The sequence below is a fragment of the Vigna umbellata genome, chromosome 8 (assembly GCF_029865625.1).
Source record: "Vigna umbellata cultivar VRB3 chromosome 8, Vumbellata_1.0, whole genome shotgun sequence".
NCBI lineage: Eukaryota > Viridiplantae > Streptophyta > Magnoliopsida > Fabales > Fabaceae > Vigna > Vigna umbellata.
Genome location: NC_142172.1, coordinates 35300361 through 35318336, shown reverse-complemented (window position 1 = coordinate 35318336; position 17976 = coordinate 35300361). Strand labels below are relative to the sequence as shown.

General features: G+C 31.6%; 2 protein-coding genes across 2 annotated transcripts; one reads left to right on the top strand and one right to left on the bottom strand.

The window, feature by feature from the left end:
- Positions 1 to 11: 11 nt before the first annotated feature.
- LOC124848929 (Tetratricopeptide repeat (TPR)-like superfamily protein) lies at positions 12 to 9272 on the bottom strand. Its single transcript, XM_047326755.2, has 14 exons — positions 8756 to 9272; positions 8334 to 8456; positions 8099 to 8168; positions 7202 to 7315; positions 3313 to 3396; positions 3084 to 3134; positions 2870 to 2899; positions 2081 to 2143; positions 1895 to 1960; positions 1648 to 1776; positions 1504 to 1539; positions 1126 to 1245; positions 819 to 1007; positions 12 to 363 (listed from the first exon to the last, which is right to left on the bottom strand). The coding sequence occupies exons 1-14, from the start codon at positions 9121 to 9123 to the stop codon at positions 253 to 255; spliced, it is 1554 nt and encodes a 517-aa protein (XP_047182711.1). The 5' UTR covers positions 9124 to 9272; the 3' UTR covers positions 12 to 252.
- A 1042-nt stretch (positions 9273 to 10314) lies between these two features.
- Positions 10315 to 10901, top strand: LOC148194573 (very-long-chain 3-oxoacyl-CoA reductase 1-like). Its single transcript, XM_088097244.1, has 3 exons — positions 10315 to 10335; positions 10395 to 10622; positions 10725 to 10901. Exons 1-3 carry the CDS (start codon positions 10315 to 10317, stop codon positions 10899 to 10901), a joined length of 426 nt encoding a protein of 141 aa, XP_087953370.1.
- Positions 10902 to 17976: the final 7075 nt, after the last annotated feature.

Genomic DNA, 17976 nt, shown 5'->3' with positions numbered 1-17976 from the left:
ATTCATAGAAATGAGAGTGTAAACAACATTAATTCATATTTCAGTTCCTAAAGCTCTGCAACTCTTGCAAATGTATATTTGTAAAATTTAGAAACAACCTCGTTAACGAGTAAACCAATAATTTTCAATTGTATTGAGATTATTTCATACATAACTCAATATTATACACAAGTTCGCGGAGAAGTGCAAAACGCGGGAATTAGTTCTTACTAAATTGGAATATTAAATTGATTGTACACTTAAAACTTATATTCATCCTGTTATTATACCAGCCAGAACATCACTTTTGCCTCGCACATAAATTGTGTAAACTAGACGAAGTGCATCCAGCCAGCCATCCAATGATTCCCAAGTGTCAGCAACCTTGATAATGCAAGTAAAAATGAAGATTAGAGCTGCATTTTCAAAATCTAAAAGAGATGCTCGTGTTTCTAGATTGAGATGAAATCACATTTCAAAGATTTCATCTCAAATATGAAATCAACCGTTGTATAATTAATTAAATTTGGATTTAGGATATCCATTTTTAAAGAACAATGGTGATCAGTGGTGAATACTTGGGAAAGACAAAAACACCTGAATGGACTTTGCCTTTCTGTGCAAATGCACGGAAAAACTATTCGAAGCATGGAGGTTATGCCCCCTATGTGCAGTGATTACTTCATTATGAAAGAGGTCATTGGCTGTCACTCCAATGTCTGTGTCGTAATTAAATGTTGTCTTCAATCAAAATTGATTTAGTGCAAATTGATTAAACAATATTTGATAAGTGCAGAGGAAACGTATGGAAAAACTCAGAACAACAAACTGTTGCTTACCAGGTAAAACGATCCGTGACTTGTATCTATGCAGAGCCCTGCACCAGGTGGTAAGGTCAGATCAGCGCATGCTGATACAGAAATTATATCTGCTATATCTACTTTGATAGTCTTCTTATCCCCATTCACCGGATCTACTGATCTTCCTGAGAGGCTTTGAGGCGCTTGTTTATGATCTCCTCTGGGTACCTGAATGAAAGAATGCAAATTATTTAATCAAAATTAGCAGTTGTAAGACTAGAACCTATAGGGTTATGAATGATTTTTAAACTAACTAAAAAAGTTCAATTTGTCAGCCGCATCTTACCTGCTGAAGCTTTTCATGATCCAAAAGGAACTCTGACCGTTTCCAGTCATTATGGGGTGCAATCATTGACCCCACAGGAGGTGCAGTTAAATATCCAACTTTAAGGTGTGGTAATGGTAGCTGTGAAAAATGAGTTCTGTCAAAGTTAGTATTTAAATGAATGATTCCATCAACTACCACTGACATTATAAAGTAATGAAACAATAATATTGGATGGTATATATCAATCCAAGGAGGATAAGTTAACTTCTAAAGAAAATAATATAAGTTGTCTCACTGCAAGTACTACTTGAGGGGATGAGACGTGAGAACCAATAATCCAATAAACCCCATGGTTTCTTAGTTGAAACAAAATTCAGAAAGCTAGATTGTACTCACCATAGAGCGCACCAACCGCAAGGCACTGCTATAAACCTGTTAAATACACCACAATAATGAGTAAAAACTATACATAAGCAGATTGCATGATTAAAATACGAGAAAAAAATTAACAGGATCAACGGATAAATAGTGGCTTCTTACTGAATAATTTGGTTTCAGTGCATGAGCAGCAGCAATATATATTGCAGACTGGCTGTACAATTCATTGGGTGAAACTTCTTGAGCACTCACTGACCCCCCAGTTCTTAAAGTGTCCTCTGCTAATCCATACTGTGAAGGCATTAAGCTAGTCAAATATTAACTCTTAATACTATTACATACATGCCAATACAAGACAGCAAAGTATAATGTGCCATTAAATATGTGTAAACTGAAGAAGCAATATGACCAGAACAGTTCCAAGATTGTAAATTGCCCGATGGAAATCAAATTGCAACTGTATGGCTGCACGAAACTGCATCAAAGAATATGGAAAAGTCAAAAGTGGAAGAGGAAATGTGCTATATTCAGAGAACATGGCTGATGTAAACAATTTTTTGTCACTTCCATCTAATTCCCTCCAAAAAATTGTTACCTTGCTGATTGCAGTTCTCACAATCTTTTGCTTTTCTCGGGCTGGAACAATGGCACTGAGTTCCTAAATTGGAAATCAATTTTTTAAACCAAGACAATACAAACAAATTAACTGAGAATTTCTAATAAAGAAAATTATGAATTTTATAATAATGAAGTACAATTTTTGCAAAATAATTCTCAGGCCATAGGGAAATATATTCTGAAAAAGAGAAGAGAGTTGGCTATGATTAAAAAAAATAAAGGGGAAAGGTACATATGTGGTGCAGCGGTTTGAAGATTTTATCCCATTCTTTTCTTTTTCATTTATAGAAGCTTTTGAGATAATATTGTCCATCCACAGCCAAACTAAAACTAAGTTGAATTTTTCTGACATGGATTAATGATTGAACTGTGCCCATGGATGCTTAATTACAGCATTGAATGAGCCAGAAGAGCTGATATACCACTTTCAAGTTTAGGTGATTAATTATAATACTTGAAAAGATATTTATGACTGCACAATTCATGAGATTTATTCAACAGGGCCCAAAGTGCATTTGGTATAAAGAAAGTTTCAGATGAAGTGAAAAGATCCAAGTCTTAGGGAGAAATGAAAATGTGTTTTTAAAAAGCATTTAATGTAGCTTCTCCTAAAATTCTATTTTCATTACTTGCAATATACATATGTATCAATGGGGGAGACACAAACATGCAGCTAGAAGCATGAAACAATGCAAATACACTATTATTTTTAATTACCGTTTGTATGAAGTAGTGAAATGCTGGTACACAGGAAAATTAAATATACCTGAAGAGCAAGTCCCCAATTATTGAGTGCCTGAAATAGATTCCATGAATGTTAGTAACAAGGGATAATTGTGAAGAAAATCAAAAGTGTAGGAACAGAGAGTGTACAAAATAAAGCAAATATAACAAAGGAAACAAGAAAGACTGTTTCAAATTCATGTTTGGATATTATAAGAATTTGTAAGACAAACTCTTAAAAATAAATTGAGAAGAACCTGCGGACTGTTCCAGTTAAGTTGAACCGCTTTTTCATAATTCCTTGTTGCCTGGGAAAAATATTAAAAAAATTAGATAAGTTATGATAGGCCTCGCTCAATCAACCAAACCTTGACAGCTATAACCAAAATGTGAATAGTTCTTCCATTGAAATTCAGTTATTTGCCCAGAATAATCCAAAATATGCATGAAAATCATTAATAAAAGGAAGCATTTACTTTTACTGACCTGCTTCCACAGCTCTTCAGCTTCCTTTGTGCGGCCACGCATCTTTGCCCGATCAGAAATTGCTATAGCCCAATTGTAGAAAGCCTGAATACAATCAAATGTAGCGGAAACTGAAAAGTAAAGACCTGCACTTTTGTTTAAAAACACAAACATACTTAGGCAAATAGGAACAATTTTGAGCTTTCCTATTGTTAGAAGTTTCACATCGACTACAGATAAGGCCAATTTAGAATATATAAGTGAGGGCAAACCTCACCTTACAAGCCGGTTTTGTGGGGTTGAGTTAGGCTTAAAGTTCACTTCTTAACATGATATCAAAGCTATGGTTAGAGTCTATCCAAACAATATTTGTTGTTTGTTGGCATGTTGTTCCATCCGCTATCGAGCCGTTATCGGACCACCTATTAATGTCTAGTCTCACGCTCAAGATGATGTCTATACCTCTACTGAGGGGGGGGTGTTGGAAATCACACAGAATAGAGATAAGGTCAATTTATAATATATAAGTGGGTGCAAACTTCACCTTACAAGCCGGTTTTGTTTGTTTGAGTTAGGCTTAAAGTCACTTCTTAACATGGTATCAGAGCTATGATTAGAACCTATCCTAGCGATATTTGTTGTTTGTTGGGCATATTGTTTCACTCACTATTAGGCCACTATCGGACTACTCATTAATGTCTAGTCTCACGCTCGAGATGTATATACCTCGACGTAAGGGGTGTGTGTTGGAAGTATCACATCGACTGAAGATAAGATCAATTTAGAGTATTACAAACTGGTTTTGTGGGGTTGAGTTAGGATTAAAGCCCACTTATTAACACCTATTATATAAATAGACTTTGACAAAGGTACTACTTGTGTATCAAAATATGAACCGCATTTTCCTGCAGATAGATGGGCTACTGATACCGCAGGGCTAGCGAGATAGCACAGGTTACTATTCCCACCAGGTATGGATACCTGATATTTGGTGAAGCATGCCTGGTTATGTAAAATGTAGCTCATACTAATACTAATACAATGGAATTGTGGGATTAAATGACCAGGAAATTCCAAAAGGGTTACATATGGACAACAAATTTCTTTAATTAACAAGGGTGATAATAATAAAAGATCTAGAAGTTCTGAACACATGCCACAGAATTTTGAGGGTCTGAACCACTCAATGCTAAAAGGACCTAATTCCCTCTCGGAAATGACAAGATGATCCGACTCTCAACCACCCCTCTTATTTATAAACAACATGCCTTGTTCAAACTATTTCAGCTCAGTAACCTAACCCATGGACTTACTAAGTATCAACTAACGGATAACTAATGAAAGAAACCTACACCAGTTTTCCAGTTATTTAATTTTGAAGCACTGTGACCAACCCAACCAGACCACTGCAGGCAGCCCAAAATGAACTTACACTTCTGCATCAAATGAAAAACATGTGAGTGCTCCTGTAGTCCTCTAGTGGTCTATTTTCTTCTTCATTATTAGCCATGAAAAAGAAAATCATCATCACTGCTTAGCTGTAATGAGACATCCTGGTTCCCATGTGAATTGCATGACAACTTTTTCCTTGGTACTCACTGTCCTTAGTGGATTGGGTTTGACCCTTTAAACTCGTAATTTTATTTCTCCTGATTTGTCAGTCACTCTTCTTCATTGTCGTTGTCCTCCTTCTCTTAAAACCATGATCCAGTGGTTTTGATGATGATGGCTTGGATAATATGTTATACTTTGTTTCTGCACTATTTGTTGTCTCATTAATAGAGCAACATCAACCACCTTACAAGCATCCCAATCAAACTGAGAAGAAAGCCAAACACACGAGAGGCACACCTCCATCTTTGACAGTGACCCATCCAAATCCATGCAAGAACACAAAGCTGGTGGCATTTGTAGCAATTCCTTGACTGGACAACCTGAGATACAAACACCTGTAGGCATGGCAGAACAGTACTTCACATATTCGCCCATTGTGGTCAACCCTTTAGGTTCCCAACTATCTCTTTTTGTCCGATGACCTGAAACTCTTCACCTTTTGGATATTTTGACTCACTGGTGAAATTTGATTTACCTTAAATTAATCTCTACATCTTCACCTTCAATTTTTCAAATTCTGCCTCATTACGATGTTGTTTCCCATCTTTTGCACTTTTTAAATTGTATTGTTTCTTCATTTACATGAATCAGTCCTTGATTCCTTTGCTCCCATCCTCCAATGAGAACAGTTCGAATTTCATCTTTGTTTCTCCTTCAACCATCTCAGTGACTGCTCTATTCTTCAAAACTTTCTCTTCCCTTCTATTTTATTGCTCCTAAGATTTCACCTCCATCTTTCAAGACTTCAACATCCCCTCTATTTTCTTCCTTCTAAGGTCTTTTACCTTCTCATTGTATTTTTGCACCAACAACTATCATTCTTCCTTGAGACTGAAAGCCTAAAACTTGCTATTCTCTATTGTGATTTCTTCAAGGACATCAAAAAACTGTTTCTTCATTATTGCCAAACTTGTAGGGCCCCTAGGTCCTCCCATCTACACTACCCATAGCTCCAAGATCAGAACTCTGGTAGTTGTATCGTTAAAAGAAATCTAGCATCTTTATTACAAAAATAAGGGAAGAAATCCCCAGTTTATAGAATAGGACACACACTGCATTTGGGTATTTGTGCCTTCCTATGCCACCATATGATCCTAATTTACTCTCACAAATGACAATACGATCCCTCTCCTAACCTCCCCTCTTATTTATAGACAGCATATCTGCTTCAACCTATTTTAGCACACAACCTAACTAACTCAACAATGTAACTAACTAACTACTGGGTATCAATCACTGACTCACTACATTAAATACTTGGTCAATACACTAGTTAGTTAGAGCATACTCAATATGTTTATTGACTATTAGTTTAGTTAGAGCAATTGGTTGCATATTTAAAAAACGTGTAAAGTAAATAAGTTGATATGTTGAACACCTAATCCGGGAATGAGAGATTCATAATACTACATCTAATCTTGTATATAAAAAACAAATGTTCATAAAATTGATTTGTTCATGTGGTGGTTATATGTTTCTAATGCACCTTCCGGTCTTTAATATAAGGCACATTTTATAAGAAACTTATTGTCCTTTTATAAGGAATTTTATAACTTCTATACAACATCAGATTTATTTTCCTTGTTTGACTATATTAAATATTATGATTCTGTGTTTTATATTAATGAATAATGAGAAAAGAATATTTCAAGTCATTAATAATGAAAGTAAAATTGGTGCATTGGTAACAGTTTTTAAAACAAACAAAAAGAACTAAAATTTTATTGGTTCGTGTTATTCCGTTAGAAAGACCTTATATTAAGGCCCAAAGAGAGTATTTAGAACAAAAAATTACTTCTCATTTGTTTCTTATATATAGGACCAGAAGTAGCATCATTCTTGATCACTTGTCATTATCACATCCATGCTGATCATTTCATTATAAGAATCCCTCATTTCTTCCCAAATTTGGTCCAATTTTGAACTTTTCACATTCATGACTAACCCAAAAGACTCAAACTCATTCGATAAAATATTTGAGCTTGAAGATTTTACTGCCTGGCTCAGCTTGTTAATAGCTCAAATAAGAATAAAATAGTAAGAAAATAATAATATACAAATATTTACAGCTTCCACATATGCATATGCATGCCCATTTCAAAGGTTTTTTAAGTGGTATTTATTAGCATTTGCATACCAAGTCTGATTTGAGGTTTGGACTCATTAAGGCTTGACTGTTTTTGGCCATGCCCAACCATTTCTAATGTTCAACTCACCAACACTTGTATCCAGATCCTAGCCAAACTTTTGCTAGTGATTCATCTAAAACATTAAGGAGAAGGGTAATATTACATACATCATGTAGTGTGGGACAAAGGAGAGTGGCCTCATCATACTTCTTACAAGCCTCCTCCAGCAAAGCATCTTTGGAGGGTGAGGTAGAATCTGGACTAACATTATCTGCACTTTCCTGCACACCAGAAAGGATTCAATAGACAGCTTATGTAAAGCTTGGACCAAGTATAGCATAACTACAATTCAAACCAATAGAGATAGAACTTGGAAAGTTTATGTAAGAAAGGATAAGAAGGAAGATGAAATTTAGTAGCCATGCATTATTAGTGTTTGCATAGAAATTGTCCTTAGGTAGCTATGGATCCAAACTATTTCTTTTGCGCATTATTTCAGTTTTAATATAGTTATTAGTCAGATATAGAATGATCAATTCAATGAAGCACAGTTAGTGGGTGATGTGATGCATAATATGTACAGAGATTAAGGGTAGTATTGGGTAGTTTTCTTACTAATTACTAAATGCAGGAGGAAACTTCTTGTTGTGGGGAGACCCTGCATTGTCTATATCTTATTCTGTAATTCTGGCCTAAAAACTAGATTGTTTCTATTAATTAATACATAATTCATTGTGGTTACTCTTGAGTTTAACATAAACCGATAGAACTTTGTTTGCAGTGGATATCCAAGGAATTTCATTTGCTAAAATAATATGAAGTTGTAATTCCATTTCATCAGAAAACGAAAAATATTTATTTCAGTTACAATAATACAAAATATAAGTAGCCAACAAAATTCCATCATACGAATGGAATATCATGCCAGAATAACTTATACAGGACAACAAATTGAAAACATACAACCCAAGTATCCCAACCACAAACAGAAGGGGAAAAAAGTCCAATAAGCAAAAAAAATAAAAATATAACATGAAAAACCAGCCACTCGACTAACATCGGACCTGAAGTACTAATGCCCAATTGTATAATGCATCATAATCTTCAGGGTTCCTCTCAATTGCAGTAGCATACCTAGAAAATCCGAATAAGAAGTTACAAGTTTGAATAAATATGGACAAGTGCAGCCCCTACCAAGGAGCACCTACTATTTGCAAAAGATTACAAAGCAGATTGCAGTTTTGCACCGAGTGTTCGGCGTGGGTAATTCCCAGTAGCAAATAGAAGCGGCCATGTTACCTCCTGGCAGCAAATGTTAGAATCCTCTGTCGGGACCGGCCTTCATCATCAACACCTACAACGCTATTTATCAGATCCATAGCAGCGTTGTTCTGCTCTGCGTGCTGTTGCTGTCGTTCTGGGCTGAAATTTTTCAAACACTACAGTGTAAGCCGCAGTTCACGTTGCACAAAAGGAAAACAAGCTACCCAGAAATAAACCCTTAAATCAATATCGCTTTGATTTACTATAGCAAAACAAAAAGAAATTCGCTAATAGAAGCTAAAATTAGAACCATTTCTTAATTAAATATTTTACACGCAGACGATCAACAATTCATGGGTTCTACCATTCCGTAACTAAGCAAAAGATTGCATCAAGAAGTAAGCCAAGCGCATTATCGTTTTACGCTTCCTAATTCAATGAGGCGAAAGAGCAGTAACCTGTAAGGTGAGTTAGCTTCTTCTTTCTCCGGTTCGGAATCGTTTTTCAATCCGTTCAGTAATTCTCTCATGGTGAACGTACGGCTTCCTTCGTCTTTCCGAAGCTGCGGAGTGGGAGAAGGATTGGCGTTGGCCTCATTGGAACGGACCGTCGTTTTCCTGAGATCTGCGTCTTTTACCGCGGGATCAGCTTTTGATTCCGATTTCGGCCCCAATTGTGCTTGGGCTTGTTCCGTCCGCACGGGTTCTGTTTTTGGCTGCGGATTTGGTACGGGTCCGGGTGCCGATCCCGATTCCGGTACCAGTTGCGCTTCTGTTCTTTCTGCCGGCACTGGCTCGTGACGGTTTAGCGACTCCGGTTCGGGCATTTCGAGATGTTAGGGTTTTAGAGAGAGTGAAATGGAAGATTGAGGAGAAAAGCGAGTTTTGCTCCGATCCGAGTCGAGAAATGGGAAGTGGGAGGACTGAAGGAAGGAGACAGCGTGAGCGAAACACTTTTTAATTGGTATAATTTTCGTTTGCCTTTCTTTATCACTGATGTATGAAAACATGGAAGAACTAGAATAAAAAGAGGTAAAAAAATATTACAAAAAAAGTAATTTATTTAATTGTATCCGTGTTTAAACTAATTAGTGTGAATGATTGATTAATAAAGTTTGAACTTATTGATGAGTTTGTTAATAGTTTAAATAATGATTGTAATAATGAGGTTTAAATTTAAATTCTCATTACATTTGTTAAAGAGTGTAAAGTACTTTTTTATTTTGAAATATGTCAAAATTGTTTTATTTGTTATTTTTATATGATTTTTAATAAAATAAAACATGTTTTTGAAGAAAAATCACTAATGCCACGTCCTAAAAGCATTAATTATTCAATTAGACTTTTGAACAGGTACATTTAAACTTTAATTGCTTTTTTAATATTGGTTAATGTGAGAATGGTATAATATTGTATAGATAGATTTTGAGAAAAGAACAGTTTAACCGATTCAATTTACATAAGTTTTAAACAACAGTAGAAAATTTGAGACTTTAAAAAGGATATTGATGTGAGGGATTAAATATTATTAAAAAACAAATTACAATTGATTGTATTAAATAGATATTCAAAGCGTAAGTAAATAACTTTCCTATTTTTCTTAGTTTTTTATTAAATGAATATTTGGCATATGAAATCCATCACACAAAATATACATTCTTTTAGAAGGAAAAGTCATTCGAGCAATCAAATGAGACTTCATAATTAATCCGTAAATTGGTCTAATGTTTTATCACAACTTCCTCCTTGAGCGCTATTAAAAGTATAAAAAACAAGAAATCTATTTTGAATAAAAAAAACTTATAAAATTTTACATCTTTTTAAATAGTATTTTGGTTAAATATGTTTTTAGTCCCTCAACTATCAAGCGATTTTAGTTTTCGTTCCTCTTTCAAATTTTAGTACACTTTAATTTTTGTCCTTAAGAAAACTATAATTTTTAGTCATTTGTGACTAACGATGTTAATTTTTTTCTTAAGTTGTTAATGGTGTGTCACATCATTTTTCCTTTTTCTAAAATGTCTCAGACCCTATCACCTGTGAGGCAGACCCTTACACTTGAGGAAAATATTAGACTTTGAAACCAAGCTCTGAACAGATCGGTTCCTGGGCAGTGGTCATCGGAGCCATCGACGACATCGGAAAGGCCTTCGCTTGCCAGCTGGTAGAGCGAGGGCTCAACCTCATCCTTGTTAGCATAACCTTGCAGAAGCTAAAAGTCGTTGCGCGTGAAATCAAGGCGAAGAATTCGAACGCGCGCGTGAAGGTGGTGGCGATGGACTTCGCGTGCGGGGATCTGTCAGAGGGATATCTATCGCAATGTCAGGTACAAGTTATTACAATGTTGGTTTTAGGGTAAAGTTAGTAGAGGAGTGATGATGAATAGGAAGGATTAATTAATTAATTGTTAAGAATATTATGAGTGAAGGTACCACTGTATGTTGCAACGAAGATGGTGTCAAAGGTGGCTTTTATTGAGAAAGATTCGGTTTTTATACCAACGACTGAAGCTTATGGAAGAGCTACAATGGGTGAAATTGGGTATAAGTATAAGAATAAAGATAAGAAGCAGATGAGTGACACAGGAAAGCGCAGCAACTCATAATTCTTTTTCAAGACTCTGATTATTCCTCCCCACCTAAAATAACATCCATAGTACTTATCTTCCCTAAAAGCCCTTTCATTGTTCATACAAAATTCAGATGCCAAAGGGCATAAACGTAAGGGAGCAAGAAATAATTAATTTGGGAAAAAAATAACAAAAAACGAACCTATGAAAAATGCAAGACCCACACAATACACATAGTTAGAGAACATTGCAGGGAACAAAAAGTGGAGGACTGTTGAAGAGAGGGAGAGACTCGTGGTTTGAGAACACCACACACACCCTTCCATCTTTGAAACAAAAGCTTCAAAATTTTGGTTCAAGATAAAGGGATTTGTTTAAAATCTAAAAAGAAAGAGAACTGCACAACAAAACTTGGATGTGACAAAACAGAGAAAGAAGAAGGATCATTCATTTGGGAGTGTTGTTTTGAAGGGAAAAGGTGAATTTTTTTCATAGATCAGAGGTGATGTCGTGTTCTTCTTCATCTGGGTTTGAAGAGGACGATGGGGTTCAATTCTTGTCGAAAGGGGGTATCACCCGCAAACTTTCATGTGCTATTGTTAAACTTGGTTTCAAGGTCAGCATTTTCCTCAGGTGACAAGGGTCAGACACGTTTCAGAAAAAGGAAATATAATGTGGCACATCATTAGTCACCTAAGATAAAAATTAACACCGTTAGTTATGGAAGACTAAAAATTATAGTTTCATTAAGGACAGAGATCAAAGTGTACCAAAGTTTAAAAGAAAAACGAAAACTAAAATTAGTGATAGTTAAGAGAATAAAAACATATTTACCAATAGTTTTTTAATTATTTTTTTTCTCAAAATAAACTTGATTTTAGTTACATTACTTTTCTAACACCGAAACCATATAAATAAAATAAGTAAAGTTCAATAATATATCTGAAATCAGTTAATATAATAATCATTATAGTTCAACAATTCATTCAATTATCAAACTCAATTTAGATGAACATCAACGATAAACTTCCTGAAATTTATAATATATATAAAATAAAATTTTTAAATCTTTCAACTCAACTTATATATAAAGATAACAAAAATGTATTTAACGATACGAATAAAATTTATCACGATAGTTTATATTTTATTAAGTTGAATTTAATTAACATTAATATTAAATTATATTTTTATTAAATTAAATTTAATGAAAAATAAATTTTAATTTAATTTATATTATATATATTTTTAAAGAAGCGTAAGTTCATATTCGAGCCAGTATGTAATTATAATATAGTTTAAAAACATCCAATATCTAAACTTAAGATTTTAAAAATATTTCAAAGACTCCCTCAATAATAATAAATTATGAATTTGAGTTTCTGCTTCACAGTGTTCTAAAAGATTACTTCAATGATCACAAGACATGAAAGAAGTTGTAACTTTCTTTCAAAAAGTCAAATATTTCATTTTGATATTAACCTAAATAAATTCATTATCAATGAAAATATTTTACATGCAAATAATAAATCATACACGTGCTATCAAATTCAAAGAGACAGAATACCAATTTACTTTAATGAAAACTCCTATCTTAAATATTCATTTTATTTTCTACCACTTCTGGATTTGATGGAAAAAAACATAGATTAATAAAAGGATAATTTAAAAAAAATGTTAATATTTATAAAAACAAACCACTTAATATATAAAAATAGTTAAGTTTTTAATATATACCGTGAAAAAACTCGTTCTGCGTTATTTTTTATATGATAATAAAAATAGTAAAACTAATGTTGTTATTATTATTATTATGAAATTAAATATACATATTTTTTATAATTTCATTTTAAATAGTTTTTACTTATTTTGTAGGTAATTTTTTAATTAAAAAATAGTTAAATTTTAAAAATATGAGAATGATTAAAATACAAAGAAACACTCACTTACCGTTTGATAAAATAATTATTTTAATTTAAAAAGTAAAATTGGAAAAGAAATGTTGAGTAGAAAGGAATTTGTTTTATATACATTAGCGTAAACACAAGCGTCGTGTCTATTTTTTTTTAAATATTTCTATTGTATTATTAATTAATAATATAAAAAAAACAATAAGAAATATTAGTAATAGAACCTATAAATATAATAGAAAAAAAACTTGTGGTAGTCATATATTAAATATTTTAAAATAGCGATTACTCCTAACAAGTTAATAATTACATTTAAAAAAAATCAATTAAAAATTATATTATAAAGGATAAGATAAGAATAAGAGTTATATATATAAAAAAAGATATTTCTTTATATAAATACTGTGTACAAAATGATATATCCTCTTCTTGTGTGTGTGTGCGATATATTTTAAAATACTAATTTCTTTTAAAGAAAATAAGGTAATACTTATACTTTTTAGAAAATAGTTAATAATTATATTATAAAAGTGTAAAAAAAAGTAATTTCTGTAAGAGTACGAAGATAAGACAGGTCCAAAGGGCCAAAGGCACCCTGACTTAGAAGGGGTTTCTTCATTTTTCCAACTCTAAGCCACTTTCCAGTTCTTCTCTCATTCTCTCTCTAAACTCAGTTTTCCTCCTTCATTCTCTGTCTTCTCCCTACCCTTACACTCATTTGAACCGTTGAAATTTCGATTAGGTGGTGTTCTTTCGCTCACGAAGTTGAGGGCTTCCTATCCATCCGATTAGTTTTCGATTTGGACGGGTAAGTCAATTTTTCCCCTTTTCTTGAACCTAGGGCATGCAACTTTACTGGTTGCATGCAATTGGGTAGTATTTCCTTTCGATTTCCTGCCTGTTCTAGCTCTAAGAGCTGTTTCCATCACCATTTAGGTGGTTGTAGGGCACTGTTTGGGTTTTTTCTGTGAAGGCACTGTTAGGACACTCTAGTTGGCTATACTGCTCAACTCCAAAGTAAGGGAAGCTAATTATTTTTGTATGAATTTATTTTATAAAAATATATGCATATGAATGTTGAACTGGTGTGCTCTTGTGAAACTGTTTTATGACTTTTATTGTATTGGGTGTTATAATTGAAACTGTGAAATTGTGCATGTTGTGATGTGATGAATTTAATTTGTTTTGAATGAGTTTGTTGGCTAAAATTGATCTAGGTCGGGAGTAAGGGTTCTGTAATAGCATGTATATGGGTATTAAATAGATGTACTTTGAGGTTGGTATGAGAGGAAGTGAAAATATTAAAATTAGGCATTTCAGAGATTTAGAGCATAAGAGAACATGGTAGATAATTTAAATAAATTAATTATTAATTATTGATAGTCTTTCTTTGTTGGTAGGATAGAGGAACCTTAAGAACGTGAGTTGGCACATCCGTGATCATAGAGCAGCCCTGGCCTGGTCTAGTCAGTTGTGACTAGTCATATGTGCTGGCGTCGAAGGTGAGTTTGATGCGTTCAGACATCTGGTTCCTCTCTGCTGACCAATTTGGGTAAAGAAAGATCTCTCCTAGGATGAAAATAAAATAAAACAAGTTGGTTGTAGATGCATAAAGTTATCATGTGTTAATTTCTAATAAATTATAATTTTATAAAATCAATCACTATGTATTTGGAATTCAAAGTAAGGATCCATATATAAATATATATAAATATATATATATATATATATATAATATAATGTAAATATATATATTATTTAGTTAAAAACATAAATTATTAATTAAAATATAAATTATTAATCAAAAACATAAATTATTAATTAAAAACATAAATTATTAATTAAAAATGATTTAGATTAATTGAATTTTTAATTAATAATTTATGTTTTTAATTAATAATTTATGTTTTATTAATAATTCATGTTTTTAATTAATAATTTATGTTTTTAATCAATAATTTATGTTTCTAATTAAAAATTTTATTAATCTAAATCATTTTTAATTATTAATTTATGTTTTTAAATATAATGAATTATGTATATTTTATAGTATTAATTATGTTGGTAATTAAATTAATTTTGTTTTTTAATTTTGTTAATTAATTAATTTTAGACAATATTTATTAAAATGATATTATTTAAATTATAGTTTTATTAATTTATATTAAGTAGATATAGTTCAAATTAATTAAATTATTAAAAAAGTGAAAATGTAGAAGGTATATAACATTTTCACTTTTTTAATAATTTTATTTTTTTAATTTTTTTATTTGTTAGATTGAAATCGTGCAAAAAGATAATTTCTTTATTTAAAGTCGTCTTGACTTTCATTATTTGCCTGTAAAAGTAATTTTTTTTGTCTAGATGCATAAATTCAAAATCACTTTTGCCATGAAGAAACTAAAATATTCATTAATTAATTTTTTTTATTAAATACATACTTTTTATATAAAGAGACTCGTAATTAATGAAGGTTCAATCCCAATAAAACCCCTAAAATAATCTTAAAAACAACCATTTATCCAAATCGAGACCAACTTCATATTTCAAACAGTTACACGCTTAATACAAAATTACATTTTTTTGAAGCGTGTTGTTCCTTCACCACCACCCTATATTTCCTCCACCTCCCCACATTATTTTAAATATATCCTTAAGTTAAAAGGATTTTTACTTTTATCCTATTTTAAATAATTTGAAACCCTAATTTTATTTTTCCAGCACTCATCCACGGAACTCTCTTTCCCTTTCCTCATTTCCGTTTCACCTCCCCACCTCCCGCACTTCCATTCCTTTTTCTTTCCAATTTTTTTTGGTTTGAAAACTTCCATTGCCGCCATGGTGTGAAGGAACATCGAGGAGCGTCCAGAGCATCAACCAGTGTGAGAAAGTATACATCAACGGATGTCCCCTAATAAAACAAATCCTAAAATAAAAAACATAACCTTAAACGGAGGTGACATCTTCAACGGATGTCAACATCCGTTTAAGGTAAAACGGATGTCGACATCCGTTTTTCCTTAAACGGATGCCACCTCCGTTTAAAGGTTAAATTTTTTATTTTAGGGTTTTATTTCAAGGTTTATTCGAATACGCACCTGGAGAACGACACGCACTGCACCACGAGAGCGACACTGCACACGAGAGGGAGACTGTTTGATAATTCTTTCCATCACCACCAACTTTTGCAACTTGTAGTATCTCACAACGACGAAAGAAAGAGAGAAAGAAATATAATGTTAAAATGAAAGAAAAATATTTTACTCATGTACGGGACTATAATAAGTTATTAGTGAAATAGGTTGTAAATGGATAAAATTAAAAAATAATAACCCTAAAAATAAAATTTTAGTGAGAGACAAAATAATAAAGAGGAGGTGGAAAGAGAAAAGCGTGGTGGTGGAAGAAGCAACTCCCTTCTTTGAAATATACTGTTTATTTTATTTTCCATTTAGCTCACGCGACTCATTGATCCATAAACCTACCACAAAGTCAAAGTTAACAAAAAAAAAATAAGGTTACATTCATTTTAAAAACATATGTAGAACTCAACTTAAAAAAAAATCACTAGAAGATAGCATGAAGATTTTTTGCCATTTTGAGTTCCTAATCCGACATTATCCATTAATCACGAACAATTTTTTGTAATTTAATAATCAAAGCAGCCACCAATTCATTTTAAATATTTATAGGCATAACTTTTTATCATTATCTTTCATTTCAATAATTGAATTTACCAATATTCAACTGCTAAAGACCATTAATTCTGGTCAAGTTTGTCTACATATGGTCACACAAAATATATATTTTATATCATAGTCTTTCTATATTTCATATTAGGCTAATTGTTTGTCTCAACAACCACACTCTCTCATTAATCTAAGATTTATGACCTATAGTAATTTGTACATTTATTTTGACCACCTTTAACAATTTAAAAATAAAGCATACCATCAATGTTTTAAAAAACGTACTCGTGTTAATTTTGGAATCGAAGTTTATTCTTTTTATACAAAAAGTAGTCATTTAAACACACGTTTCAATCATGTTTAAGCATTCAAAACTAAAATCATCAACGTTTAAAATGGAATATTATTTATATTATCAACATAAAAAAGTCAAATTATTAATTAGTTGAACTAAAATGTCTTTTAAAATAATTGTAATACAGATCAACATACGTTCATTATATCATATATTGTGACCAATAACGGTATAAAATTGTTTTAGAATATATTTTACGTTTTTTTCCACAATCTGTTTCAATGTATAATCTTTTGTTTTTATCTCTAAATTTAATGTTAATAATTCTCTTTTAAAAAGTCATCAATAACTAAAGTAATTTTATATGCAAGTTGAATTATTTATCACGAATATAAAATATATATCATATTTAAAAATGAAGTTAATTCTACTTTTAAATAAAAAGAATGATATTTTAACTCTTAATTATAATTTTTTTATTCATTAAATTCAATAATTAATATTAGGCATATATAATGTCACAAGTTGCATTAATTATTTAAATATAAATTTTTTGTCATACTGATTTTATTTTTTTTCATTAAATCGATTCTTAAATATAAAGTCATTACTAAAGTTAAAAGTTTATACCGTCAATTTGTTTTTTTTTTATAAAAATTACGATGATATTTTAAATGTTTAAAGAGATTTGTCCAACAATATCTAAAACAATTAAACATTAATTTTTTGTTTACAGAAAATTTACTCAAATATAACTATCTATACTTTACCAACAAGAAAAATAATATCTATAAAAAAAAATACGTCAGCTATTGATGGACGAAAAATTTATATCAGATAAAGAAAGAGATATGGAAAATTTCACAAATTTGCTATGTTAATGGAGGTAGGACATACTTAGTAAATCAGGTCTTTTAAACCAATTTATTTAAGTTTTTATAAATAATTTTAATTATATGTAAAATGTTTACTTTGAAATATATATATATATATATATATATATATATATATATATATATATATATATATATATATATATATTATGTTTAGTTATAATATTTAAGGAAGTTTTTCAACTTTTAATGTGACGTGTTTAAAATAAACACAAGAAGAAGAAAGAAATGGAAAATTGCACATCAATTTATCTCCAATCTTAATCTATCACATAATCTCATTTTATCATAGTGTAATAAAAGAGTTAAGGAACACTTTTGTTT